A 20,113-nucleotide genomic window follows, 5' to 3' on the forward strand; every position below is an offset into this window, starting at 1 on the left:
CTTGCTCTAACAATCTTCCCACCTAGGTTTCCCAGAGTGCTGGGATTACAGGTGTGAGCCACCATGCCTGGATGGAATAAGGTGTTTTTTTTTTTCTTTTTTGAGATCTAGTGTACAGTGTGGAGAATACAGTTAGTAACAGTGTACTGTATATTTTAAAATTACTTAGAGAGTAAATTTCAAATACTCACTATAAGAAATAATACATATTTGATGTGGTGTATAAGTCAATCACGTTGATTTAATTATTCCACATGCATTCATTAATTATAATACTACTGCATATCTCATAACTATATAGTTATAAATTGCCAATTCATAAAAAATAAAAGAGGATATACTGGCTCCTGTGGATAAAGAATTGATGAATTGGGTGAGAGCAAGATGGCAGCCGAGTAACAGCTTCCCTGCAACTGGGCACCATGAGTCTGAGGAGATAAGACTCCAGGCATCTCTGGCTGGTGGGATCTGCCTATAATCATCCCTTTGAGGATACAGGGAGTCAGCTAGAGAATTCAGGACCCTAAGAAGAGAACAAAAACAGTGGAAAACTGGCAAGTGGTTGCATGTGTTCAATCGGTCTAATCCTGCCGGTAGCGGTAAGTACAGCAGCAGTGAGACTGCAAACCAGAAAGGCCTTACCTGTGAACTGTTTTGGTGTTTTTGGACTTGGCAGTTGAACTGCCTTGAGGAGAGCTTGAGCAGGAGTGCAGAGAATTTTGGGTGATGTCTAGGGCCCCAGACTGAGCCGCTAGCCAGATGGAGCTAATAATGTTTGGCTGTAGGCCACAGGGAGCCATTGTGAGAGAACTGCATGGCCAAGCTCCACCCTCAGGGTTGCAGAGCAAGGATCAGGTGGGAGCTGGTAACTTAGTGACTAAGCAGCCTAAAGGCGGGGACTGAGCCGCCTTACAGCCTTAACCCTCGGGGAAGAGTAAGACCGGTTTTGGCACACTGGGTAAGTGGATACCCTCTTCATCAGTGATCCCAGCAACAAGCACTTTCCTGGGAAATCTTCTGCTTAGCCAAGTTTAGAAGTTTAAAGTGCCTTTTAATAGGGCTGAAAAGAGATTTAGGGTGTTCACGCTGTGGGGTTTGAGAAATCAGTGGAGGCCTCCAGTTGTATCAGCATTGTGATTAACATCTCATACCACAGAAGACCAACAGTTGCCCAGACAATATTCAACAAGACATATATACTGCTTTGTTTTTGGTTGTTTTTTTTTTGTTCTTGTTGTTGTTGATTGTTTGTTTTTATGTTTATTTTGTTGTTGTTATTGTTTTGTTGTTTAATTTCAACCTTTTCTGTACAGATTTTTTCTTTTCTTTTTTCTTTCTCCATTTTTCTAGTTTAAATACAATGTCCCATTGCTGCCTTTTTCAATAATTACAACTTCATTTTTGCTAGTGTTTCTGCCACTATTATTTGGGTTTTTGCCCAATTTTATCCCATAAAGTTTTCTGTTTGCTTGATTTGGTTTGATTTATAGCATTTTTGTCTTTCCTCTCTACTTGGTGGAGGTGGGGTACTGTGTCCGATCAGGTTAGCAAAGAGCTGCTGACCTCAAGGGAACCACCCAACCAAGTACGCCCAGAGGTTGGGTTTTTTTTTAAATTGTGTCAAAGTACCCTACTATACATCTATATTGCTCTGTCTCATCTCCCTCTTTCTGTGCCTCTCTTCCTTTTCTCAATATTCCCTTTTACCCACCCCCTCTCCTTTCTTTATTTTCTTTTCAAACATTCTTTCTTTCTTTTTCTTTCTTCTATCCCTTCTTGCTCTTCAACCTTCTCATTGGGCAGCACCTGTGGCTCAGTGAGTAGGGCACCGGCGCCATAAGCCAAGGATGGTGGGTACAAACCCAGCCAAACTGCAACAACAACAACAACAACAAAAAATAGCCGGGCATTGTGGTGGGTGCCTCTAGTCCCAGCTGCTCAGGAGGCGGAGGCAAGAGAATCATGTAAGCCCAAGAGTTAGAGGTTGCTGTGAGCTGTGTGATGCCATGGCACTCTACCCAAGGGCGGTACAGTATGACTCTGTCTCTACAAAAAAAAAAACAAAAACCTTCTGATCATTCTGCTCCTGTACCAAAAGGACTCATCAAAACCTTAGTCCACAGGCACAAGAACTTTAAGAATAAGAGAAAGTGAAAGGAAAATTAGGGCAAGGAAACAGATAAAAGAAATCACCCATGAGGAAGAATCAGCAGAAAACTCCAGGCAACATAAAGAACCAGTCCAGAGCAACCCCTCCAAGGGACCATGAGGTAGCTACTGCAGAGGATTCCACCTATAAAGAAATGTTAGGAATGAAAACAATGAAGGAAATGATGGAAATCCAGAGGAATCCCAGTAGGGGAAGAAGAATGCCCCAGAGGAATGGAAGTCATACTAGAGGATATTATAAATGAAACTTTCCCAAATATCAGCAAAGATTCTGACACACTGCTATCAGAGGGATATCGGACCCCAGATTGCCTCAACTCTAACCGAGCTTCTCCAAGACACATTGTGATGAACCTGTCCAAAGTCAAGACAAAACAAAAGATTCTGCAAGCTGCCAGGAGTAAGCGCCAGTTCACCTACAGGGGCAAATCCATCAGAGTGACCGCAGACTTCTCTAATGAAACTTTCCAAGCAAGAAGACAATGGTCCTCTACCTTTAATCTACTTAAAAAGAACAATTTCCAGCCCAGAATTCTGTACCATGCTAAGCTAAGCTTTAAAATTCACAGAGAAATCAAATCATTTATGGATATACAAACATTGAGGAAATGTGCCACAACAGAACCAGCTCTAAAAAACATACTTCAACATGTTCTACACAGTGACCACCACAATGGATCAGCAAAGTAAGAACTCAGAAATTAAAGGACAGAACCTAACCTCCACACTGATGCAAAAGATAAAACTCAGCAATGGACTCTCACAAAATAGGATGAATAGAATACTACCACACTTATCAATTATCTCAATAAATGTTAATGGCTTGAATTCCCCACTGAAGAAACATAGATTGGCTGACTGGTTTAAAAACACAAGCCATCCATTTGCTGTCTGCAAGAAACACACCTGGCTTCAAAGACAAATTAAAACTCCGAATCAAGGGTTGGAAGAGACATTTTCAGGCAAATGGAATTCAGAAGAAAAGAAGAGTTACAATCTTATTTTCAGATACATGTGGATTTAAAGCAACTAAAGGCAAAAAAGACAAAGATGGTCACTTTATATTGGTCAAGGGAAAAATACAACAAGAAGATGTTTCAATTCTAAATATTTATGCACCCAATTTAAATGCTCCCAGATTCTTGAAACAGACCTTACTCAGTCTGAGCAATATGATATCTGATAATACCATCATAACAGGGGACTTTAAGACTCCTCTTACAGAGCTGGACAGATCCTCTAAACAGAAATTAAACAAAGATAGAAGAGATTTAGATGAGACCCTAGAACAACTGTGCTTGATAGACGCATATAGAACACTCCATCCCAAAGATAAAGAATATACATTCTTCTCATCACCCCATGGAACATTCCCCCAAATTGATCATATCCCGGGACACAAAACAAATATCAACAGAATAAAAAGAATTGAAATTTTACCTTGTATCTTGGCACTAAAAGTGGAATTCAACTCTAACAAAAACATTCAACCACACACAAAGGCATGGAAATTAAACAATGAGTAACAGAGGGGTGCAGGAAGAAATAAAACAGGTAATTATTAACTTCCTTGAGCTTAACAACAATGAAAACACAAGCTACCAAAACCTGTGGGATACTGCAAATGCAGTTTTGAGAGGAAAAACTTTAGGCATCGCTTAGATGCCTACATTCAAAAAACAGAAAGAGAAAGCATCAACAAACTCACAAGCCATCTTATGGAATTAGAAAAATAATAACAATCTAAGCCTAAACGCAGTAGAAGAAAAGAAAAGGAATATTCAAAATCAAATCAGAGATCAATGAAATGGAAAACAAAAGAATCATTCAGAAAATTAATGAAACAAGGAGTTTGTTTTTTGTAAAAATAAGTAAAATAGATAAACCATTGGCCAGACTAATGAGAAATAGAAAAGTAAAATCTCTAGTAACCTCAATCAGAAACGATAAAGGGGAAATAACAACTAATCCCACACAGAGACAAGAGATCATCTCTGAATACTACCAGAAACTCTATGCCCAGAAATCTGACAATGTGAAGGAAATGAATCAATATTTGGAATCACACCCTCTCCCTAGACTTAGCCAGGAAGAAATAGAGCTCCTGAACAGACCAATTTCAAGCACTGAGATCAAAGAAACAATAAAAAAGCTTCCAACCAAAAAATGCCCCGGTCCAGATGGCTTCACACCAGAATTCTATCAAACCTTCAAGGAAAGAGCTTATTCCTGTATGGCAGAAATTATTCCAAAAATCGAGGAAGAAGGATTCTTCCCCAACACATTCTATGAAGCAAACATCAACCTGATACTAAAACCAGGAAAAGACCCAAACAAAAAGGAGAATTTCTGACCAATTTCACTCATGAATATAGATGCAAAAATTCTCAACAAAATCCTAGCCAATAGATTACAGCTTATCATCAAAAAAGTCATACATCATAATCAAGTAGGTTTATCCCAGGGTTGCAAGGCTGGTTTAACATAAGCAAGTCCATAAACGTTATGCACTGTATTAACAGAGGTAAAAATAAAGATCATATGATCCTCTCAATGGATGCATAAAAGCATTTGATAAAATCCAGCATCCTTTGCTAATTAGAACACTGAAGAGTATAGGCATAGGTGGCACATTTCTAAAACTGATTGAAGCTATCTATGACAAACCCACAGCCAATATTTTACTGAATGGAGTAAAACTGAAGGCTTTTCCTCTTAGAACTGGAACCAGACAAGGCTGTCCTCTGTCACCTTTACTATTCAACATAGTGTTGGAAGTTTTAGCCAATACAATTAGGCAAGACAAGGAAATAAAGGGAATCCAAATTGGAGCAGAGGAGGTCAAACTCTCCCTCTTTTTCTGACGACATGATCTTATACTTAGAGAATCCCAAAGTCTCAATCACAAGACTCCTGGAAGTCATCAATGTTTCAGGATATAAAATCAATGTCCACAAGTCGGTAGCCTTTGTATACACCAATAACAGTCAAGATGAGAAGCTAATTAAGGACACAACTCCCTTCACCATAGTTTCAAAGAAAATGAAATACCTAGGAATATACCTAACAAAGGAGGTGAAGGACCTCTATAAAGAAAACTATGAAATCCTCAGAAAGGAAATAGCAGAGGATATTAACAAATGGAAGAACATACCATGCTCATGGATGGGAAGAATCAACATTGTTAAAATGTCTATACTGCCCAAAGCAATCTACCTATTCAATGCCATTCCTATTAAAATGCCAACATCATATTTTCAAGATTTGGAAAAAATGATTCTGCATTTTGTATGGAACCAGAACAAAACCCGTATAGCTAAGGCAGTTCTTAGTAATAAAAGAAAGCCGGGGGCATCACCATACCAGATTTTAGGCTGTACTACAAAGCCATAGTGGTCAGGACAGCATGGTACTGGCACAAAAAAAGAGACATAGACACTTGAAATTGAATAGAAAACCAGGAAATGAAACTAACATCTTACAACCACCTAATGTTTGATAAACCAAACAAGAATATACCTTGGGGGAAAGACTCTCTATTCAATAAATGGTGTTGGGAGAACTGGATATCCACATGTAAAAAACGGAAACTGGACCCACACCTTTCCCCACTCACAAAAATTGATTCAAGATGGATAAAGGACTTAAATTTAAGGCATGAAACAATAAACATCCTCCAAGAAAGCATAGGAAAAACCCAGCAAGATATTGGCCTGGGAAAAGACTTCATGAAGAAGACTGCCATGGCAATTCCAACAACAAAAATAAACAAATGGGACTTCATTAAACTTAAAATCTTCTGTACAGCTAAGGAGACAACAATCAAAGCAAATAGGCTACCTACACAATGGGAAAGGATATTTGCATATTTTGGATCAGGCAAAAGCTTGATATCTAGGATCTATAGACAACTCAAATTAATCCACATGAAAAAAGCCAACAATCCCATATATCAATGGGCAAGAGACATGAATAGAACCTTCTCTAAAGAAGACAGACAAATGGCTAATAAACATATGAAAAAATGTTCATCATCCTTATCTATTAGAGAAATGCAAATCAAAACCACCCTGGAGATACCATCTAACCCCAATGAGAATGGTCAACATCATAAAGTCTCAAAAGTGCAGATGCTGGCGTGGATGTGGAGAGAAGGGAACACTTTTACACTGCTGGTGGGACTGCAAACTAGTACAATCTTTCTGGAAGAAAGTATGGAGAAGCCTCAAAGCCCTCAAACTAGACCTCCCATTTGATCCTGCAATCCCATTACTGGGCATCTACCCAGAAGGAAAGAAATCCTTTTATCATAAGGACACTTGTACTAGACTGTTTATTGCAGCTCAATTTACAATTGCCAAAATGTGGAAACAGCCTAAATGCCCACCAACCCAGGAATGGATTAACAAGCTGTGGTATATGTATACCATGGAATAGTATTCAGCTATTAAAAAAATGGAGACTTTACATCCTTTGTATTAATCTGGATGGAAGTGGAAGACATTATTCTTAGTAAAGCATCACAAGAATGGAGAAGCATGACTCCTAGGTACTCAATTTTGATATGAGGACAATTAATGACAATTAAGGTCATTGTGGGGGTGAGGGAAGGGGAGAGCAGAAACAGAAAGAAGGAGGGAGAGGTGGGGAAAAGAAGAGCAGAGAGAGGGACAGAGGGAGGGGCGTGGGGCCTTGGTGTGTGCCACACCTTCCTGGGGCAAGACAGGATTGCAAGAGGGACTTTACCTAAAAAATGCAATCAGTGTAACCTGGCTTATTGTACCCTCAATGAATCCCCCAAAATAAATAAATTAATTAAAAAAAAAGAATTGATGAATTAATTTATGATTTATTGGACAAATATTGAGCATTTCCTCAATGCCAGGATATGTGAGTGGGTTCAAAGATTCAAGTAAGAATGAGATAGACTCGTCTCAGTCTTCACAGCTGTGGGGAAGGCCAATAAGTAGACATGGAAGCAATCAAGGTGATGACTTTTACGATCAAAGCATGAGGAACTATGAGCATACGTAGCTCATTCCATAACCTAGTCTGGAGTGTAGGAGAATCAGATTATTGGGAAGTTTTCCCTGAGGGAGTTGTGTTTTAAGCTGAGATGTGAAAGATGAATAGGTGTAGACATGGTAAAAATGTTAGTACAGGAGAGAAAAGTGTAAGAAAATCCAAAAATTAATGTTAAGCCCAACACAGAGCTAAGGCAGGATTTACCTGCCTTATGTAATTTATCTCTCGTGACAGGGTGGGCACTGGGATGGTCACAGGTCAGGTATCTGACAAAACAGAAGCAGTAACTTAAGGCCTCATTGATAGAGATGTCAGCATTGGAAATTGATCCCAAGTGAGGGGAGGTGTGAACGAGCTGGTAGGGGTGAGGAACTGGAGAGTGTTTGATGGATCCGGCAGGAAGAAGAGAATGCTGGGCTGCCCCCGATTTTGTCAGAGTCTTGCTGGAACTTAGTTACACTCGTTCCTTTACGTATTGTCCTACAACTGCAGAGTTAAATAGTTGCAGCAGAGACTATATGGCCCACAAGACAGAAAATATTTACTGGGCAACTCTTCACAAAGTTTGCTGGTCGCTATACTAAAACATATAGGGAGGCCAGCTGGCTGAGGCTCATAGCATGCAGGTGAACATTAATTTTATCAGTAGTAGAGAATGTTTTCAGTGTGAGTGCTAGATACAGGCTGTCTGGGTTCGAATCCCAGCTCTGTCACTGTCTAGCTGTGTGCTCTGGGTGCATCAGTTAGTCTCCCTGTGTCTCAGTTTCCTCCTTACTGAAATTGGCATAATTCTAGTTTCTACCTCAGAATGGAGGGGAGAGTGATTTGAGCTAATATGTGTAAAATGTTTGGGACAGTGATGGTATGTCAGAAGGCTTATATTTTTATAAATCTTATCTCTGGTGATAATCATTTCATTATATAAATCATCTTTCATTTCCTTTACACCTAGAGAGAAGTAGAGGACACAAACCAAAAACAACCTTCCATTCCAGACTCCGTTTTCTAGATAATTTAAAACAGTCCTCTCAATTAATGCAATTAAAATTGTGTCATTATACATTTACTAATACATAAAATATAGAAATGAAATTATGTGTAATCATTAATATAATACATAACATTTAAAATTGGATAATATATAACATTTAAAACAATTAAGTCTGAAGGATCACCTGGGCACAAGTTGCTCAGGCCTATAATCCTAGCACTTGGAGGTCAATATGGGAGAATTGCTTGAGGTCAAGAGTTCGAGACCAACCTGAATGAGCACGAGACCCCTGTCTGTACTGAGAAAAATTAGTTTGGCATAGTGGTACATGCCTGTAGTTCCAGTTACTCAAGAGGTTGAGACAGGAGGATGGTTGAGCCCAGGAGTTTTAGGCTGCACTGAGTTATGGTAATGCCACTGCACTCTAGCCTGGGTGACAGAGTGAAACTCTGTCTCCATAAGCAAAACTAAACTAAACTAAACTAAAACTTCAAAAGATCAACAAGAATTGTCATCTCATTATATAATATTGTAATTATATATACAGGGTGGACATAAAGTTCAATATTTAAATTGCACACAAACTTTGTCTACCCTGTTTTATGCATAATATTAACATAACATGTAACATTATATTAATATATAATAATGTATTACTATAATGCTATAATAATGTATAATTATAGTTATAATTCTATAATTATAATTATTAGTATATTAGTATCTAATTATTAATGCCATTAATTATATATATTATTAACATTTAAATTAGTTAAGTCTTAAGGATTTAAAAACAGTCACCATAATTAATAGTCTTCTATCAGGAAGATGTTGGAGTGGTTAGTTTGCTTTTCTCTGCCTGTCACATTCCATTCTGGTGAAAATGAATGGCTTTGTTGGTTCTAGTGCTGGATGTGGACATGCTGGAGAAGGTAGGGGTGAGTGGAACTTGCATTTACTGGGCAGGTGTTCCATAAAGGTGAGGACTGGATGCTGCAGAAATGGCCACAATCACAGCTGGGACTCCGTATCTCACAGGAAACATGAGCCTCCTCATGATTCTGCTCCTACTGGAGTAGCTGACCACCATCAGGTTCCGCACAGTGAGGAAGAGGTGCAGGCCTTCCGGCAGCATCCAGGTGAAGGAGGCCAGGTAGAGATAGTGTAGGGCACCCGTGATGATGGTGCACAGCACCTGGGGAGAAGAGTCATGAGAGGATTTTTGTAGGTGAGGACTTCCCTAGGACTTCGCTGTTACTTTGTCATTATGTGATAAGAAAGAACAGGTACCAGAGTAGCTACTTGCCCCTTCCACCAAACAATGCTCATTTGCCCACCTTCCACTGGAATTTCCTTTGAGGCCCAAAATCACAGAGCTACATTGCTCCATGAGCTCTGCATTCCCTGGCGGCACAGCAGGAAGTTCTCTGGGACACTGTCAGTACCTTGGGTTTGGTTTGATCAATTGCTGTGAGGAAGAGGAAGTGGGCCAGGAAGAGGCAGATGGAGAGCTGCAGGTGCAGGGAGGTGCTGGTGTTCTGGATGGGCTTGCACAGGAGGAAGGTGAGGGCTTCAAGGAGGAGACACAGCAGAGAGAGGCTCAACCCCATGTAGGTGATGATGGTCAGCACTGGATCCTCTTCCTGGGATCCAGAAAAGAAGAGTTCACTTGTATGTTTACTGCAGCACTATTTACAATAGAAAAGATATGGAATCAACCTAAGTGTCCATCAATGTATGTTTGGATGAAGAAAATGTGGTGTGTATATACAACGGAATACTATTTGGCCATAATAACAATGAAAGCATATCTTTTGCAGCAATATAGGTGGAACTGGAGGCTATGATTTTAAGTGAAACAAGTCAAACACAGAAAGACAAATAACCTCATATTCCCATAAGAGGGAGCTAAATAATGTGTACTCATAGATGTTGAGTGTGGAATGGTAGACAGTGGAGTTTTATACTGAAGGGTGAGGTGGTAGGAGAGGGGGATGTTGAGAAATTCCTTAAAGAGTACAATGTGCATTATTTGGGTAATGAATACGCTAAAAGCTATAACTTCAACACTATGCAGTCTATGCATGTAACACAATTATATTTGTACCCCATAAACTAATGCAAAAAATGGACCAGATGAAAATCATGACATTATTCACTTTGAATCAAAAAATGTAAGGAATCGGATACTTAGGGTGATTGCTGAAAGAGTCTGGGGAGAGAGCAAGATGGTGGCCGAGTAACAGACTCCTTCCATCTGGGCACCGTGAGTCTGGGGAGATAGGACTCCAGGCATTTCTAGCAAGTGGGATCTGCCTATCATCACCCCTGTGAGGATACAGGGAGTCAGCAAGAGACTTCTGGACCCCAAGAGAAGAACTAAAACAGTGGAAAAATGGCACGAGAACTTAAAGAGCAAGAGGAAGTGAAAGGAAAATTAGGGCAAGGAAACAGATAAAAGAAATCACTCATGAGGAAGAATCAGCAGAAAACTCCAGGCAACATGAAGAACCAGTCCAGAACAACTCTGCCAAGGGACCATGAGGTAGCTAATGCAGAGGATTCCACCTATAAAGAAATGTTAGGCATAACAGACAGGGAATTTAGAATACACACGATGAAAACAATGAAAGAAATGATGGAAACAATGAAGGAAACCGCTAATAAAGTGGGAAATGACAAAAAGGAAATCCAAAAACAGAATCAAATAAGAGATGAACGATATGAAGAATATAAAAAGGATATAGCAGAGCTGAAGGAACTGAAACAGTCAATTAGGGAACTTAAAGATACAATGGAAAGTATCAGCAACAGGTTAGACCATGCAGAAGAAAGACTTTCAGAGGTAGAAGACAAAGTTCTTGAGATAACTCAGATAGTAAAAGAGGCAGAAAAGAAGAGAGAGAAAGCAGAACGTTCACCGTCAGAATTATGGGACTTTATGAAGCGTTCCAACATACGAGTTATAGGAATCCCAGAAGGGGAAGAAGAATGCCCCAGAAGAATGGAAGCCATACTAGAGAATATTATAAAAGAAAATTTCCCAAATATCACCAAAGATTCTGACACACTGCTTTCAGAGGGATATCGGACCACAGGTCGCCTCAACTCTAACCAAGCTTCTCCAAGACACATTGTGATGAACCTGTCCAAAGTCAAGACAAAAGAAAAGATTCTTCAAGATGCCAGAAGTAAGCACCAGTTGACCTACAGGGGCAAATCCATCAGAGTGACCGCAGACTTCTCTAATGAAACTTTCCAAGCAAGAAGACAATGGTCATCTACCTTTAATCCACTTAAACAGAACACTTTCCAGCCCAGAATTCAGTACCCTGCTAAGCTAAGCTTAAAAATTGATGGAGAAATCAAATCATTTACGGATATACAAACATTGAGGAAATTTGCCACAACAAGACGAGCTCTACAGGAAATACCTCAACCTGTTCTGCACACTGACCACCACAATGGATCAGCAGCAAAGTAAGAACTCAGAAATTAAAGGACAGAACCTAATCTCCACAATGATACAAAAGATAAAACTAAGCCATGGACTCTCACAAAACAAGACGAATAGAATACTACCACACTTATCAATTATCTGAATAAATGTTAATGGCTTGAATTCCCCACTGAAGAGACATAGATTGGCTAACTGGATTAAAAAACACAAGCCATCCATTTGCTGTCTGCAAGAAACACACCTGGCTTCAAAAGACAAATTAAAGCTCCAAGTCAAGGGTTGGAAGACAATCTTTTAGGCAAACGGAATTCAGAAGAAAAGAGGAGTTGCCATCTTATTTTCAGATACATGTGGATTTAAAGCAACTAAAGTCAAAAAAGACAAAGATGGTCACTTTATATTGGTCAAGGGAAAAATACAACAAGAAGATGTTTCAATTCTAAATATTTATGCACCCAATTTAAATGCTCCCAGATTCTTGTAAGAGACCTTACCCAGTCTGAGCAATATGATATCCGTAAATACCATAGTAACAGGGGACCTTAACACTCCTCTTACAGAGCTGGACAGATCCTCTAAACAGGAATTAAACAAAGATATAAGAGATTTAAATGAGACCCTAGAACAAATGTGCTTGATAGACGCATATAGAACACTCCATCCCAAAGATAAAGAATATACATTCTTCTCATCACCCCATGGAACATTCTCCAAAATTGATCATATCCTGGGACACAAAACAAATATCAACAGAATCAAAAGAATTGAAATTTTACCTTGTATCTTCTCAGACCATAAGGCATTAAAGGTGGAACTCAACTCTAACAAAAACGCTCGACCCCACAGAAAGGCATGGAAATTAAACAATCTTCTGTTGAATAACAGATGGGTGCAGGAAGAAATAAAACAGGAAATCATTAACTTCCTTGAGCATAACAAGAATGAAGACACAAGTTACCAAAACCTGTGGGATACTCCAAAGGCAGTTTTGAGAGGAAAATTCATCGCTTTAGATGCATACATTAGAAAAACAGACAGAGAGTGCATCAACAATCTCACAAGCCATCTTTTTTTTTTTTAAATATATAATGCTTTTAAAAGCTAGTACTTTTACCAGAAATAGTTTTTTTTGTTTTTATTGTTGGGGATTCATTGAGGGTACGATAAGCCAGGTTACACTGATTGCAATCGTTTGGTAAAGTACCTCTTGCAATCATGTCTTGCCCCCATAAAGTGTGACACACACCAAGGCCACAACCCCCTCCCTCCGTCTCTCTTTCTGCTTCCCCCCCCATAACCTTAATTTTCATTAATTGTCCTCATATCAAAATTGAGTCCATAGGATTCATGCTTCTGCATTCTCTCACAAGCCATCTTATGGAACTGGAAAAAGAAGAACAATTTAAACCTAAACTCAGTAGAAGAAAAGAAATATCCAAAATCAGGGAGGCGCCTGTGGCTCAGTCGGTAAGGCGCTGGACCCATATACTGGGGGTGGCGCGTTCAAACCCGGCTCCGGCCAAATTGCAACCAAAAAATAGCCGGGCGTTGTGGCGGGCGCCTGTAGTCCCAGCTGCTCCGGAGGCCGAGGCAAGAGAATCGCTTAAGCCCAGGAGTTGGAGGTTGCTGTGAGCTGTGTGAGGCCACGGCACTCTACCGAGGGCCATAAAGTGAGACTCTGTCTCTACAAAAAAAAAAAAAAAAAAAAAAAAACCAAGGAAATATCCAAAATCAAATCAGAGATCAATGAAATTGAAAACAAAAGAATCATTCAGAAAATTAATGAAACAAGGAGTTGGTTTTTTGAAAAAATAAATAAAATAGATAAACCATTGGCCAGACTAACGAGGAATAGAAAAGTAAAATCTCTAGTAACCTCAATCAGAAATGATAAAGGGGAAATCACAACTGATCCCGTAGAGATACAAGAGATCATCTCTGAATACTATCAGAAACTCTGTGCCCAGAAATTTGACAATGTGAAGGAAATGGATCAATATTTGGAATCACACCCTCTCCCTAGACTTAGACAGGAAGAAATAGAGCTTCTGAACAGACCAATTTCAAACACTGAGATCAAAGAAACAATAAAAAATCTTCCAACCAAAAAATGCCCTGGTCCAGAAGGCTTCACTCCAGAATTCTATCAAACCTTCAAGGAAGAGCTTATTCCTGTACTGCAGAAATTATTCCAAAAAATTGAGGAAGAAGGAATCTTCCCCAACACATTCTATGAAGTAAACATCGACCTGGTACCAAAACCAGGAAAAGACCCAAACAAAAAGGAGAATTTTAGACCAATCTCACTCATGAATATAGATGCAAAAATTCTCAACAAAATCTTAGTCAATATATTACAGCTTATCATCAAAAAAGTCATTCATCATGATCAAGTAGGCTTCATCCCAGGGATGCAAGGCTGGTTTAACATATGCAAGTCCATAAACACTATCCACCATATTAACAGAGGCAAAAATAAAGATCACATGATCCTCTCAATAGATGCAGAAAAAGCATTTGATAAAATCCAGCATCATTTTCTAATTAGAACACTGAAGAGTATAGGCATAGGTGGCACATTTCTAAAACTGATTGAAGCTATCTATGACAAACCCACAGCTAGTATTTTACTGAATGGAGTAAAACTGAAAGCTTTTCCTCTTAGAACTAGAACCAGACAAGGTTGTCCTCTGTCACCTTTACTATTCACCATAGTGCTGGAAGTTCTCGCCAATACAATTAGGCAAGACAAGGAAATAAAGGGAATCCAAATGGGAGCAGAGGAGGTCAAACTCTCCCTCTTTGCTGACGACATGAACTTATACTTAGAGAACCGCAAAGAGTCAACAACAAGACTCCTAGAAGTCATCCAAAAATACAGTAATGTTTCAGGATATAAAATCAACGTCCACAAGTCAGTAGCCTTTGTATCCACCAATAACAGTCAAGATGAGAAGCTAATTAAGGACACAACTCCCTTCACCATAGTTTCAAAGAAAATGAAATACCTAGGAATATACCTAACAAAGGAGGTGAAGGACCTCTATAAAGAAAACTATGAAATCCTCAGAAAGGAAATAGCAGAGGATATTAACAAATGGAAGAACATACCATGCTAATGGATGGGAAGAATCAACATTGTTAAAATGTCTATACTTCCCAAAGCAATCTACCTGTTCAATGCCATTCCCATCAAAATACCAACATCATACTTTCAAGATTTGAAGAAAATGATGCTGCGTTTTGTAAAATGAGTTAAGGAATGAGTTACCTTTATGACATAAAATAAAAGACGAAAGACCCCAGAGAAGAGATATGTTAGAAGTACTATATTACAAAAGCTCAGTTAATAAATGGAAGGACAAAAAAATTTAGAGTAGTGAAGGCAAAATTTAAGAAGGCAATATGAAGAATGGTTTCTGATTAAAACACAGTTTAAAGAAAATAGTAACTGGGAATTTTGAAAAGTGAGCAAGGTTAAATTAACATGAACAAGAGTTTTTTTTTTTTATTGTTGGAGATTCATTGAGGGTACAATAAGCCAGGTTACACTGATTGCAATTGTTAGGTAAAGTCCCTCTTGCAATCATGTCTTGCCCCCATAAAGTGTGACACACACCAAGGCCCCACCCCCTCCCTCTGTCCTTCTTTCTGCTCCCCCCCATAATCTTAATTGTCATTAATTGTCCTCACATCAAAATTGAGTACATAGGATTCATCCTTCTCCATTCTTGTGATGCTTTACTAAGAATAATGTCTTCCACGTCCATCCAGGTTAATACGAAGGATGTAAAGTCTCCATTTTTTTTAATGGCTGAATAGTATTCCATGGTATACATATACCACAGCTTGTTAATCCATTCCTGGGTTGGTGGGCATTTAGGCTGTTTCCACATTTTGGCGATTGTAAATTGAGCTGCAATAAACAGTCTAGTACAAGTGTCCTTATGATAAAAGGATTTTTTTCCTTCTGGGTAGATGCCCAGTAATGGGATTGCAGGATCAAATGGAAGGTCTAGCTTGAGTGCTTTGAGGTTTCTCCATACTTCCTTCCAGAAAGGTTGTACTAGTTTGCAGTCCCACCAGCAGCGTAAAAGTGTTCCCTTCTCTCCACATCTACGCCAGCATCTGCAGTTTTGAGATTTTGTGATGTGGGCCATTCTGACTGGGGTTAGATGATATCTCAGGGTTGTTTTGATTTGCATTTGTCTAATATAGAGAGATGATGAACATTTTTTCATGTGTTTGTTAGCCATTTGTCTGTCATCTTTAGAGAAGTTTCTATTCATGTCTCTTGCCCTTTGATATATGGGATTGTTGGCTTTTTTCATGTGGATTAATTTGAGTTCTCCATAGATCCTAGTTATCAAGCTTTTGTCTGATTCAAAATATGCAAATATCCTTTCCCATTGTGCAGGTTGTCTCTTTGCGTTGGTTATTGTCTCCTTAGCTGTACAGAAGCTTTTCAGATTAAGAAGTCCCATTTGTATATTTTTGTTGCTGTTGCAATTGCGATGGCAGTCTTCTTCATGAAGTCTTTCCCCAGGCCAATATCTTCCAGTGTATTTCCTATGTTTTCTTGGAGGATTTTTGTGGTTTCATGCCTTAAATTTAAGTTCTTTATCCATCTTGAATCAATTTTTGTGAGTGGGGAAATGTGTGGGTCCAGTTTCAGTCTTTTACATGTAGACATCCAGTTCTCCCAACACCATTTATTGAATAGGGAGTCTTTCCCCCAAGCTGTGTTCTTGTTTGGTTTATTGAAGATTAGGTGGTTGTAAGATGTTAGTTTCATTTCCTGGTTTTCTATTCTATTCCAAGTGTCTATGTCTCTGTTTTTGTGCCAGTACCATGCTGTCTTGACCACTATGACTTTGTAGTATAGACTAAAATCTGGTATGCTGATGCCCCCAGCTTTATTTTTATTACTAAGAACTGCCTTAGCTATTCAGGTGTTTTTTCCAGTTTCATACAAAATGCAGAATCATTTTCTCCAAATCTTGAAAGTATGATGTTGGTATTTTGATAGGAATGGCATTGAATAGGTAGATTGCTTTGGGAAGTATAGACATTTTAACAATGTTGATTCCCAGTGCAGCTGCATCTTTGCATGACTCTGGCTCAAGGTGACATCCCAGTGTCCTTGCTTCTGTACCTTCAGGAAGAGTTCTGTAGTGGGAGAGGAAAGTGAGAGATGAGGGAAGTTCAGTTATTGCTTGTAATACTGGGATTAGATCTTTTCAGTATACTGGTAAACCACACAAATTTTAAGAACTGAAATGAGAGTATGAGGTTGACTTAATACTGTTGTTTGAGGTTTTTTTTTTTTTTTTTTTTTTTTTTTTGAGACAGAGTCTCACTCCACTCTCCAGGCTAGAGGGCACTGGCGTCATCAGAGCTCACTGCAACCTTAAACTCCTGGGCTCAAGTGATCCTCTTGCCTCAGCCTCCCCAAATACTAGGATTATGGGTACACACCACTATGCCTGGCAAATTTTTAAATTTTTGGTAAAGATGGGATCTCGCTGTGTTGCCTGGCTGGTCTCAAATTCCTGGCCTCAGGTGATCCTCCCACCTTGGCCTCCCAAAGTGCTGGGATTAGAGTTGTGAGCCATGGTGCCCAGCCATGTATATTAAATTTTAATATCTCTTTTTGTTCATAAATTTTTGTGCTTGAAATAAATTAGGATTTGGCTTTGTGGAGCATTATTTTTTTCCTTTCTTTGCTTTTTCTTTCCCTCCCTCCCTCCCTCTCTCCCTTCCTCCTTCCTTTCTTCCTCCCTCCCCCTCCTTCCTTCCTTCCTTCCTTCCTTCCTTCCTTCATTCATTCATTCATTCCTTTTTTCTTCTACAGAGTCTCACTATGTTGCCCTCGATAGAGTGCTGTGGCATTACAGCTGACAGCAACCTCCAACTCTTGGGCTTAAGTAATTCTCTTGCCTCAGCCTCCCTAGTAGCAGGGACTACAGGTGCCCGCCACACCGCCTGGCTAGTTTTTTTTTTAGTTGTCATTGTTGTTTAGCTGGCCTGGGCTGGGTTTGAACCCCCTAGCCTCGATGTATGTGGCCGGCACCCTACCCACTGAGCTACAGGAGCTGTCCAAGCTTTATTTTCTTGTATGAATTCTGAATTCTTTTAAACAAAATCCTGAGATAGGAGTGTGGTCACTGAGCTCTAATGGGGCAGTCTCTAAGGAAGAGTGAGGAAACAGGCAATGAACAGTTATAGCAGGAGCCCAGAGCACACTGAGGTGCTTACCTGTGCTTGCAGAGTAATTGAAGGTCAACAGCCAATCAGGCAGGGTCTTGCTCAGTCCTCTCAGGACATCCTCCAGGCCAGCCAGCAGGTGAGTGGCCACACAGTGCTGCTGTGAGCGGGTTAGAGTCTCCAGGTCTCCTAGGGTCCCCAGTAGCTCATCCACCTCCTGCATGAGGTCCTAGGGGGATGGAGACAGAGAACTAGTGGACAAAAGGCCAGGAGAACTGCATAAAGACCTTACCACTCAGTCACAGAGAATGGACCTTAGAGTCAGTCTCGGAAGATAACAATGGCACTGATTTATGTTCCTTGGGTGGCCCTTACTGCTTGGATCTCACCTAGTTAGAAGTCAACCTGGGTCTTAAATAACAAGGATGACATAACCGCAAGTCCAGCACTGACAACAGGGAAAGAACCATGGATTAGTATATGGGGTGTGTTATTCATTCATTAATTTATTTAAATTGGGAAGTAAAAGTTGTATATATTTATGGGGTACATGATGTTGTGAAATATGTCTATACCGTGGAATGATTAAATTAAGCTAATATAAATTTCATCACATTCTTCTTTTTTTTTTTTTGCATGTGATAACACTTAAAATCTACTCTCTTAGGAAATTTCGAATATACATTATTATTGGCCGTATTTGCCATGATGTAAAACAGATCTCTTGGATGTATTCTTCACCTGGGTGCCTTTAAGAGTCCCAGGGTCCCAGATTTCTCTCTACCTTGTTGAAGGGCCAGTTGCAGAATCTACTACATGGGGCTTTGTCTCCACCTCCACCAGAGTACCCCAGGTCTCTGTGGGATTCATGTATTTGCGTCTTTCTTGGTTCCAACTTTACCTGCATGGTGTTCTTGGTCAAGGCTGGTGTGAAGTTTTGGGAAAACTGCTGGACTTTGTCAAAGAAGCGTGAGAGACTCTGGGAAGATAGGAGATGAAGATGTTGGGGCAGAGGGTGGTGCTGGTGAAAGTCCTTCTCCTTCCTGGTCTTCTGCTTAGGTTTTTCTTACCTGGCTGTTGATGCCAGGAGATGGTGTCAATGGGGAGAAGAAGGTTTCTGGCGGCAAAAGAAGCAAGGGCACTATTAGGGTGTGTGTGTGTGTGTGTGCGCTTGTCTTTTGTGAATGCCTGCATGCATGTGTGTTTGCACGCAGGTGTGTTATGCATGTGTACTCATGTGTACAATGTATACATGTGTGTCCGTGTGGGTTCGAGCACACATATGTGTGTTTCAGGGCCATATACCTTCACAAATGGTGGAGATCTGGCCATTTAGATGCCTGGACTTGGCCACCCAGCCATGAGGACAGTGGCATCTGTAGCTTTCCCTTACATTGAACAGAGGGTGCAGTTGTGGCATTTGTGTTGTCCAGAGCTGCATTCATCCACATCTGGAGAAATAAATGACAAGGTCAGTCCCCTGGCTAGGCCCCCATCCCTCTTCCAGCTTTGCTACCTTTCTCCATCTCCTTCTGTTAGACCTAGGCTATAATGGAAAATACCAGTTAACTTCTGGCAAATTTCTTGACTGCAAGCTTTAAGAAAAAAGAGATGAAATAAGTCTAGTTCACCCCAAGATAAATGAGAAAGTACTGATTGATTTCTTGCTTCTAGTTCACTCCCACTTTCTTGCTTGGCTAACTCCCTGGGAAACAGACCAGGAAGTACCAACTGTCCCCTGACTGACCTTTAAACAATACCAAGTGAAAAAATTACTGAAACTAAGATGTATGGGGGGAAAGTACTGAAAACAAAAATGTATGCTGTATGGCTAACTAACTGCAAAATTCTGCTTCTGTACAATGCTTGCTTGCTACCCCACCCAAATACACCTGGACAGCCTGTGCACCAACCAGGATGCAGGCCAAGCATTAAAAACTTGACCCTTAAGCACTCAGAGCTTGCTCTCAGAAACTCCATGTTGGGACACTGAGGCAGTTGCCGGCTGGCACTTCAATAAAAGGACTCTGCAGTAAATTTGACTTGTTTAGCAGTGTGGTTTTTATGGAACTCTTGGACACATTTCAAGGTCGGGAATTCTGTCATCATGCTTATGTGCAGTGATGTAATCGTAGCCTACTTCAGTCACAAACTTCTAGACTGAAATGTTCCTCTGCCTTAGCTTCCGGAATAGCTAGGACTACAGGTGTACACCACCATGCCTGGCTAATTTATTTATTTATTTATTGTAGATATGGGGT

The 20,113-nt window shown here is 39.9% G+C and overlaps 1 protein-coding gene across 1 annotated transcript in view; it reads right to left on the reverse strand.

Annotated features, from left to right (window-relative positions):
* The window catches only part of LOC128580997 (adhesion G protein-coupled receptor E2-like), a 78,300-nt gene that overhangs the window by 2,921 nt on the left and 55,266 nt on the right, over positions 1-20,113 (reverse strand). The window contains 7 exon segments of the mRNA XM_053583460.1: positions 9,145-9,380; positions 9,631-9,828; positions 10,293-10,300; positions 16,716-16,814; positions 17,904-18,081; positions 18,754-18,831; positions 18,923-18,969. Of these exon segments, the coding sequence (XP_053439435.1) occupies positions 9,145-9,380; positions 9,631-9,828; positions 10,293-10,300; positions 16,716-16,814; positions 17,904-18,081; positions 18,754-18,831; positions 18,923-18,969 (844 nt within the window).

The sequence above is a fragment of the Nycticebus coucang genome, chromosome 3 (genome assembly GCF_027406575.1).
Source record: "Nycticebus coucang isolate mNycCou1 chromosome 3, mNycCou1.pri, whole genome shotgun sequence".
In the NCBI taxonomy this organism is placed as follows: domain Eukaryota; kingdom Metazoa; phylum Chordata; class Mammalia; order Primates; family Lorisidae; genus Nycticebus; species Nycticebus coucang.